Source organism: Haliotis cracherodii, unplaced genomic scaffold, assembly GCF_022045235.1.
Source record: "Haliotis cracherodii isolate W230 unplaced genomic scaffold, xgHalCrac1.p SCAF_2, whole genome shotgun sequence".
NCBI classification, from domain to species: domain Eukaryota; kingdom Metazoa; phylum Mollusca; class Gastropoda; order Lepetellida; family Haliotidae; genus Haliotis; species Haliotis cracherodii.
The window spans coordinates 71,549,338-71,560,411 of record NW_027266275.1 but is presented as its reverse complement, the minus strand read 5'-3'; the positions used below and the strand labels follow the sequence as shown (position 1 = coordinate 71,560,411).

The 11,074-nt window shown below is 42.4% G+C and overlaps 1 protein-coding gene across 1 annotated transcript; it reads right to left on the bottom strand.

Moving 5' to 3' along the window:
* Positions 1-47: 47 nt before the first annotated feature.
* Positions 48-4,034, bottom strand: LOC139467774 (zonadhesin-like). The gene is made up of 2 exons (XM_071249281.1): positions 4,021-4,034; positions 48-1,614 (listed from the first exon to the last, which is right to left on the bottom strand). Exons 1-2 carry the CDS (start codon positions 4,032-4,034, stop codon positions 48-50), a joined length of 1,581 nt encoding a protein of 526 aa, XP_071105382.1.
* Between the last annotated feature and the right edge of the window lie 7,040 nt (positions 4,035-11,074).

Sequence of the window (11,074 nt, the reverse complement as noted above, 5' to 3'; positions counted from 1 at the left end):
TAAGTACACCATGTACGCATCAACGTTACTTAGATTGGAGGTAAAGTTCAGTTCGGTTCGGTTCGGTTCAATGATGGCAGTCTCACGTGTGTTGGTATTCCTTGTTTGACTAGAGGGATATAGTGCACGCAGGTTGGTATTCCTGGTTTGACTAAAGGGGTGTTGTACACGCAGGTTGGTATTCCTGGTTTGACTAGAGGGAAGTTGTACACGCAGGTTGGTATTCCTGGTTTGACTAGAGGGGTGTTGTACACACATTTTGGTATTCCTTGTTTGACTAGAGGGATGTTGTACACGCATGTTGGTATTCCTTGTTTGACTAGAGGGAAGTTGTACACGCAGGTTGGTATTCCTGGTTTGACTAAAGGGGTGTTGTACACGCAGGTTGGTATTCCTGGTTTGACTAGAGGGAAGTTGTACACGCAGGTTGGTATTCCTGGTTTGACTAGAGGGGTGTTGTACACGCAGGTTGGTATTCCTTGTTTGACTAGAGGGGTGTTGTACACGCAGGTTGGTATTCCTGGTTTGACTAGAGGGGTGTTGTACACGCAGGTTGGTATTCCTTGTTTGACTAGAGGGGTGTTGTACACGCAGGTTGGTATTCCTGGTTTGACTAGAGGGGTGTTGTACACCCATGTTGGTATTCCTGGTTTGACTAAAGGGGTGTTGTACACGCAGGTTGGTATTCCTGGTTTGACTAGAGGGAAGTTGTACACGCAGGTTGGTATTCCTGGTTTGACTAGAGGGGTGTTGTACACGCAGGTTGGTATTCCTTGTTTGACTAGAGGGGTGTTGTACACGCAGGTTGGTATTCCTGGTTTGACTAGAGGGGTGTTGTACACCCATGTTGGTATTCCTGGTTTGACTAGAGGGGTGTTGTACACACATTTTGGTATTCCTTGTTTGACTAGAGGGATGTTGTACACGCATGTTGGTATTCCTTGTTTGACTAGAGGGAAGTTGTACACGCAGGTTGGTATTCCTGGTTTGACTAAAGGGGTGTTGTACACGCAGGTTGGTATTCCTGGTTTGACTAGAGGGAAGTTGTACACGCAGGTTGGTATTCCTGGTTTGACTAGAGGGGTGTTGTACACGCAGGTTGGTATTCCTTGTTTGACTAGAGGGGTGTTGTACACGCAGGTTGGTATTCCTGGTTTGACTAGAGGGAAGTTGTACACGCAGGTTGGTATTCCTGGTTTGACTAGAGGGGTGTTGTACACGCAGGTTGGTATTCCTGGTTTGACTAGAGGGGTGTTGTACACGCAGGTTGGTATTCCTTGTTGGACTAGAGGGAAGTTGTACACGCATTTTGGTATTCCTGGTTTGACTAGAGGGATGTTGTACACGCATTTTGGTTTTCCTTGTTTGAGTAGAGGGTTGTTGTACACGAATGTTGGTATTCCTGGTTTGACTGGAGGGATTTTGTACACGCATTTTGGTATTCCTGGTTTGACTAGAGGGGTGTTGTACACGCATTTTGGTATTCCTTGTTTGACTAGAGGGATGTTGTACACGAATGTTGGTATTCCTTGTTTGACTAGAGGGAAGTTGTACACGAATGTTGGTATTCCTTGTTTGACTAGAGGGATGTTGTACACGCATTTTGGTTTTCCTCTATATAAATCTCATGGAACTACCTTCCCCCAGACTCTATATCGCTCTCTATATAAATCTCATGGAACTACCTTCCCCCCAGACTCTATATCTCTCTATATATAAATCTCATGGAACTACCTTACCCCCAGACTCTATATCTCTCTATATAAATCCCATGGAACTACCTTCTCCCCAGACTCTATATCTCTCTATATAAATCTCATGTAACTATCTTCCCCCCAGACTCTATATCTCGCTATATATTAATCTCATGGAACTACCTTCCCCACAGACTCTATATCTCGCTATATATTAATCTCATGGTACGAACTCCCCCCCCCCCCCCCCGACCCAGACTCTATATCTCTCTATATATGACTCTCATTGAACTGCCTTTCCCCTATGTTTAGGACTCTCATGGCTTCCCATGCCCGCGTGGGCAGCGGTTCCCACTACTTTACAGTCCAATCATCAGGAATGTTTATTAAACCTTTCAACAGAAGGAAACAATCGGTTAGACCGTGTTGGCTTAGAGACATAAAACAGTCCCACACAGTGTTAGGTACCTCCTGGAAGTACTACACCACGGTGTCTGGTGGAGGTAAAGCGGAAATGAGACGTTGATCGATGTGGTGCAAGAATCGGATGATGTGACAAAGAGATAATAGATTTCTGTCTGTGTAACACTTGTGTCAAATGTTTCACTTTCTTCTCGTTCGGTTGTTTGACAGACTTAGATCGATTAGCTCGACATAAGAATTCTTATAGAACTGCCTCAACATCACATGTCTACAACAACACATCACTTTGCAGCAACTGACTAAATCGGTACACGCCACTGTACAGCAATTGGTTACCTCAGAATTCGCCACTATGCAGCAATTGGATAAATCAGAATACGCCACTGTACAACAATTGGCTACATCAGAATACGCCACTGTACAGCTATTCGCTACATCAGAATACGCCACTGTACAGCAATTGGTTACATCGGAATATGCCACTATACAGCAGTTGACGCCATCGGAATACGCCACTGTACAGCTGTTGGCCACATCAGAATGCGCCACTAGGCAGCAATTGGATAAATCAGAATACGCCACTGTGTAGCAATTGGCTTCATCAGAATACGCCAATGTACAGCAACTGGCTTAATCAAAATACGCCACTGTACAACAATTGGCTAAAGCAGAATACGCCACTGTACAGCAGTTGGCTCCATCAGAATACGCCACTGTACAACAGTTGGCTCCATCACAATACGCCACTGTACAGCAATTGGTTACATCGTAATACGCCACTGTACAGCAATTGGCTTCATCAGAATACGCCACTGTACAGCAGTTGGCTCCATCAGAATACGCCACTATACAGCAGTTGGCTAAATCAGAATACGCCACTATACAGCAGTTGACTCCATCGGAATACGCCACTGTACAGCTGTTGGCCACATCAGAATGCGCCACTAGGCAGCAATTGGATAAATCAGAATACGCCAATGTGTAGCAATTGGCTAAATCAGAATACGCCAATGTACAGCAATTGGTTACATTAGAATACGCCACTGTGCAGCAATTGGATACATCAGAAGACGCCAGTGTACAGCATTTGGCTTCATCAGAATACGCCAATGAAAAGCATTTGTCTCAATCGTGCAGTACTTTGCTACCTGACTACAGCTTGGCTACAACAGCTATTTCGAACACTGCCTACACCTCTCGATCAGTAGCAACATCGTATTCTGCAGTACGTCGGTGTGCGCACAGGTGACGTATGAGCGTGTCTCCAACAAGTGACAGTTATTTATGGTTATCCGTGTAGTTTAAAATGTTTCACTGGTAATGATGGTGTTTTTGGATAGAGGACGACACCTGTCTTCGTGTGCAATAAGTAACACCTCATCTTCAGTTCCCCAGGTCCTCTGCTAACCCAACCTCCCTTGCAGCTCTCAGATGTTGATGTTTGGAAGGGGGAATCAGCCTCACATTTCATTAGATTTGTAATGGAAGTCGGAATGAAACTTTAATGTCTGCGCTGGGATCTCACAAACCTGCTCGTTAAATGATCGTAACTCCACACTTCAAAGGGCTTTCCCGGTGAAAGGCTGATGAGATTGCCATCGGCACAGGGTCAATCAGATTGCTTCGTTTGCAGAGAGGTTACATAAAAGCACATGTCTACGTGTAGTCAGGTCGGCTCGTTGTGTGGCTGGGCGGACGGTGTAGCATCATACCCCGACGACTTGGTCGTAGATGATGTGGTCATCCTGTTGCTTGTCCTGCCAGTAAGTTGTATAGCAGTATAACACGGGGTACATTATAAGTGGTGATTTAGTTGTACGTTCTTTCTTCATGCAATTATACTATTATATTATACAAGGCCACTTCCCGGCCCTGCGAATGTATGATGTGGCCATATACCTACCTGGCTTTTAACATGTTTATTTGTTTGTAATTAAATTTTATAAAACGGCTTTTAGAGAAATTCGAGTATCGACTTTTCACACCGACCTATTAATAGTCTTATGAGCGACACGTGTGTAAAAAAAGGAAGCGTATTCAATTTCACCATCATGACCTGAACGTGCACAACATGCGTACACCCTCTCTTCCTGTAACAGACCAAATATATTTGCCCAAATTTTGTGCGCCCCCTACTTGTCTTAAAAGGGTGTTGTGAGTTGGTTGAACTTATCCTGGTGTACCAGTAGTTGTCTCTTACACTGCAGACCCTTGAGGATCCGGGTTAGAATAGGTTTTCAGCAACCCCTGCTTGTGGTAACAGGCGACTAACGGGATCAGGTGGTCAGGCTCACTGGCTCGGATGATGAACACCATATCCCATTTGCGTGGATCGATGCTCATGATGTCAATGAATGGATTGCCTGGTCAAGACTCGAATATTTACAGACCGCCGTCAAAACTTAAAGAACAGTGAGTGACGTTAAACAACAAACAAACACTCTTACACTGCTGCCACTTAATACAACCTTTCTCTATACACGACCACTTAATACAACCTTTCTCTATACACAACTCCTTAATACAACCTTTCTCTATAAACTATCACTCAATACAACCTTTCTCTATACACAACTACTTAATACAACCTTTCTCTATAAACTATCACTCAATACAACCTTTCTCTATACACTACCACTTAATACAACCTTTCTCTATAAACTATCACTTAATACAACCTTTCTCTATACACTACGACTCAATACAACCTTTCTCTATACACTTCCACTTAATACAACCTTTCTCTATACACTAACACTTAATACAACCTTTCTCTATACACTACGACTCAATACAACCTTTCTCTATACACTTCCACTTAATACAACCTTTCTCTATACACTAACACTTAATAAGCCTTTCTCTATACACTACCACTCAATATCCTTTCTCTATACACTACCACTTAATACAACCTTTCTCTATACACTCCCGCTTAATACAACCTTTCTCTATACACTAACACTTAATAAGCCTTTCTCTATACACTACCACTCAATATCCTTTCTCTATAAACTACCACTTAATACAACCTTTCTCTATACACTCCCGCTTAATACAACCTTTCTCTATACACTGTCACTTAATACAACCTTTCTCTATACACTCCCGCTTAATACAACCTTTCTCTATGCACTGTCACTTAATAAACCTTTCTCTATACACTACCACTCAATACAACCTTTCTCTATCCACAACCACTTTATACAACCGTTCTCTGTACACTACAACTAAAATACAAAAGTAATGAATGAAGTTCTTTGAAACGTACTTTGATATGTTACGTCAAATTAATTATGTTATTTATATATTGTTTGAGAATATTGGGTCATATATTTAAAGCCATATGTTTGAGAATTCCGGATAAGAAATGGACCACAGCAACCTATGCTTGTGGTAAGAGGCGAGACTTGTTGGATCGGTGACTTGGTTCATTGTATGTAATCGTACCCAGAGGGCGGGGATCGTTGCTCATGATATCAATCACTGGATTTTTCTCGTCCCTATCATATTGTTGCGGCGGCGAACAACAAACAAACGAATACTGCTTTGTTGTCACGTGCCCCGGGTAATCACCTCGGCATTGAATTCAGGTACCAGATTTATATTAGGACACACGCTTGGAAGATGTTTCCTTTTTGTGGGCCTCTCTATGATACTAGTCTCCGGTCTCGTCGTTGACGGGTGGGTACGAAAAACTGTAAAAATTGCCTTGTCAGTGTTGCAATCCGGTAGCGGGCTGAATATTGAATCAGCGTTTTCCGTAATTGGATAAAAAGGACTAGGCCTAAGGTGCTAGCAGGGGTAATGGAACTTTAACGTTATTATTTTTAAAGAAAACGATTCAAAGGTGAGATAATAAAATAGATTCATGGGTTGTGAACACCCTTCCAGAAGATCCCAGATTGAAAAGATTTACGTTTCCCTCCGGTCTGCTACAGTCGATATCGTTCATGCAGGGTTTTTCTGGCTTGGGAACCCCGAGAGTTGTCTGACCCTCACAGCCGAGAGTGTATAGGGAGAGGCCATGTAGAGAAGATACTATACTAGAAAATAATGGGTGAAAAATAAATAAATCAGGCTTTTGGTCCTTTAAAATATAGGATTCTTTGGGAATAAATCAAACTGCAGTTGTCTTCCCGGAAACACTGTCTGGAGTAGCGCAACGCCGATGTAATGATTTGACAAGCTCCTTCCCAGCGCGTGACACCTTCGTTACACTCTCGGTAACATCCCTGCCACCAGTGTGGGCGCGGCCATTACAAGAATCTTGAAATTTGCCCTCCAACCCCATATGTAGTAACGTTTATACTTTTGTTTATGTCTTTGGGAATGCCATCATATTTCAATTTGAAAAGGTTTACGACTGACCATGTTTTACAGATGAATTTACTTTGTTGTTTTGATAATCAGATTGGTTCGAGATTGCAGACTAACGGAAAATCAACCAACTTCTCCCTTACATTCTTACTACATCAATAAAACGATAGTTTTAATGAAACAGAAATTCAAACTGACAAACGAAGAAAGTAATTTAGCAGCTATACGTGTATTCGGCGTCACTTGTTTGTAAACATAACCGTCATTCGGTTGCAAGTTCAACTCCAAGCATGGTTATGGCCACCTATTCGCAGTGGGGAGTTTTGACTGGTGGCAGCGATAGTATAGAGAGCTCCGGGAACGTACTATCGCTGTGAGGAGCTTGAGGATTTGAACTCCAGGGGACATAACTCAGAAGAGTCCAGGAAGGGCACACACTCGGTCGTGATATAGATGTGGTATTGGTGGTAGCGGAACATTATCACATGCTGTCGTGAAATAGATGTTATATTGAAGGAAGTGGCGTAGAACAATATTTTATCTCTAACTTGATTAGACAATCGAGGGGGAGAGCGGGGGCGGCGGTTGCACATCACTTTGTGCAGTGTTTGTGATGAAAGGCCAATGCCATCAACGACGAGTAGACAGGAACGAGCACCAACCAGTTATCTATCGTGTAAGAACAAGGGAATCGGACTTTAACACTGCGGGATAGGGCTATCAAATCAAGTTTGATGTTCACTTTGTGATGAGCTGTATACATGCTGCAGGCGGCTAGCTTCGCCTCGTGTCGGCCATGGGATCAGTGATGTCTCGATAAGCCCCTGTCTCGCCCATCGTCCTTCACACACCAAATCACTTCCGGATAATGAGACGTCGTTATAAATACGTTTACCACAAAGCAATTTACAACTGATGGCACTGTCTCATAGCAATGTACGACGGGGGACATTTCTTCAGTGCATTGTGGCAAATTGAATTGGGAATAATTTGCAGCAACTGTGCAGTCGAGTGCCCTAGTAGTTGTTTCGCAGTGTGGCTGATAGCGTCTACGCAGGATCTCGACACTTGTTTGCATGAATCCAACAGGTCTACACATGATTCAAACACGTCCACGCATTATCCCGTCACGTCAATGTATGATTCCAACTTGTGTACACATTATTTCAACACGACTACGCACGTGCACGGTCCTATCACGCCTACGCATTATGCCAACTCATCTTCGCATGATTCCAAATCGTCTATTCATGATCCTAACACATCTATGCCTGATTCCAACACGTGTACGCATGATGCCATCACGTCTACGTATGATTCCAAGACGTCTACGCATGATTCCAACACGTCTGCGCATGATTCCAACATATCTACATATGACTCCTGCATGTTTATGCATGATTCCTACATATCTACACATGATTCCTGCACGTCTATGCAGGATTACAACACGTCTACGCATGATTCCAACGCGTCTACGCATGATGCCTACAAGTCTACACATGATGCCTACACGTCTACGCATGATGCCTACAAGTCTATGCATGATGCCTACATGTCTATGCATGATGCCTACACGTCTACGCATGATGCCTACACGTCTACGCATGATGCCTACGAGTCTACACATGATGCCTACACGTCTACACATGATGCCAACATGTCTACCCATGATTCCTCCACGTCTATGCACGATACGAACGTGCCAACACATGATGCCTTAACGTCTACACGATGCCTACACGTCTACGCATGATTCCAACATGTCTACACGTGGTGCCTACACGTCTACACATGATTCCTCCACGTCTATGTTCGATTCGAACGTGCCAACACATGATGTCTACACGATGCCTACACGTCTACGCATGATTCCAACATGTCTACATATAATGCCTACACGTCTACACATGAATCCTCCACGTCTAAGCCTGATTCCAACATGTCTACACGTGATGCCTACACGTCTACACATGATGCCTACACGTCTACACATGATGCCTACACGTCTACACATGATGCCTACACGTCTACACATGATGCCATGTCCTCTCACTATACGGTTATGTGCACATGTATACTGAACAAAAAAGTTCGGTGTCATGAAGATTTTGGAGAATTATTTGGTAGTGAGACAAAAAACACAATTTCATAAAATGTCCCCAAACATATTCACGATCCCTAACTTGTTTTGTTCAGTATACAAGGAGTGCCCTTGACGAAGATCCATCGATACAGCGTAACCCTAGAGTAACATAACTCCTCTCTCGGATAGAAGGTATAATTAAGATAGATATCTGTGCGGTGTACATATTAGCAATCAGTACACCAAACTGTCGGGAGCGCGGCGTAGGATCTGTAGATATACTTTCTTGTATTAAGATGACGAATGCAAGACCCGAGAGCTTCAGGAATGTTCAGGCTGTCAATTATATTTATGCTGATATGGATCCTGTAAGCATTTGTTTACAGCAGATTCCTCATCGTAGGATATTGATGCGTGAGGTTTCCATTCGTGTTATTCCAGAACAAGCCAAATAGCGACTCGTGACCCGGTCGTGGCCATTTTTGCGACCGGGTTCCGTCTAAGCACAAGGCATGTATATTTCCCCATATATTATATGTAGTTCACATGATATTCAAAGCATATCGGGACATGTTGTATTTTACAGTATGATTGAACATATTTAACTGTATCGGGTATATTTTAGATGCAAGGTATATTTAAAATAAAAAAAATATTCCTGAGGGATTCTTTGACAGAACAGTCATACACGCATTTTGATTGGTTTGTCGTATTTTCGCACATAACAATCATCGATAAGGGGGCGAGTCATCATGCAGGTTACGGAAAGGGCCGAGTAGTGACGAATGGCATGGTCCCTATGTTAATACTGTTTGTCTGTGAAAACGGTCTCCATGTGAACATGATCAGTATGTGAACCCTGTATGTATGTGAACACGGTGTGGACAGCATAAATACTACCGGAGCCTCCGTCCGGGCATTCAAGCACATTTGTGTACAAGCAGTTATATATGCGACCTCGATAATCCAGTGCGTCATAAACATTCTGCGTTCAACCTCCTGTTCAACAAGGAACAAAAAGGATACATTGGCGAAATAGCGAGACAAATCGGTGATCTACTAGACTACACCGATATCTATCAGATCCCAGGTTTATTATTACTTGTAGATTTTGAAAAGGCATTTCCTACAATTGATTTGGAATTTATAGACGAAACACTTAGCTTTGGAATTTCAATAAGAAGATAGATACAAACCTTTTGCAACGAAATTCAGTCTTGTGTACTAGTTGATGACTTTGGATCCTCATTTTTCAGAATATCTTGGGGTTGCAGACAAGGTGATACTTAGTCTCCGTAGTTGTCAGTTACCTCGTACAATGACTGCTGGCTTCATGTACAGAACGGGCGGTCGGGTAGCCTAGTGGTTAAAGCGTTCTCTCGTCACGCCAAAGACCAGGGTTCGATTCCCGACATGGGTACAATGTGTGAAACCCATTTCTGGTGTCCCCCACCGTGATATTGCTGGAATATTGCTAAAAGCTGCGTAAAAAACATACTTACTCATGTACAGGACACACACGGAAAATACTATTTCAGCAAACCAATAGTTGTGCCACTATTCACAGTTCCAGTGAGGGGGAAAAACAAAGGTATTGCTGTCATCATCTTAGAATTGAAGCTGATGTTTTCAGTAGTTGTATTATGTTTATAATGCGTGTATAATCGAGGTGCCACATGTGAAATCGACCTTGAAAACAATTTGCTTACAATATGGCGGCGACTCATGTATGAAGATGAAGCACGAGCCGGTTTCTGTAATTGATAATACATTTTTATTGCCTACACTTGTGCAGAGATACTTGACACAAAAAGGAGAAAAAATGCATGCCACATATGTATATTTTGTCAAAGCGTTTTACTCTTTTAACAGAAACATGCTGGTCACTTTGTAAATCTCAAGGTATCGGTACCTTGGTTGGTAAATTATTATGATGCACATATCACAATGTGAGTGTGTGAGTGAGTATGGTTTTACGCCGCTTTTAGCAATATTCCAGCAATATCACGGCGGGGGACACCAGAAATGGGCTTCACACATTGTACCCATGTCGAGAATCGAACGCGGGTCTTCGGCGTGACGAGCGAACGCTTCTATTGTAATTCCTTCTATTGTAATATTGGGGTAAGACAAGGATGTATTCTAATTTCATTTTGTTTTCGTTTTTCATAAATGAACTTTCGCTACAAATATATTAAAATTATAAACTAAAATTATATACTGTTTAACTTTTCTACTTATTTGTGTTGATGTTATAGTTCTGTTATCGAGCACAGTGCCTGGACTTCAAAAGTTTATAAATGAACTTAAATGCTATTGTTATAAAAAAAAATAATGGCAATATTGATAAGACAAAGTCTACAGTTTTCAAAGAAGGGAGGGAACTCATCAAATGGTCCTATAAGGGTGGAATACTTGAGGTTGAGAAGTTACAAATATTTAGGTGTACATATTACAAATCGACTAACCTGTTGACTGCATTGCAACAAAACTGCTCTGGAAGCAAAACGATTTTAATTGTCATTTTACAGCTTGGATACAATTTAGCACT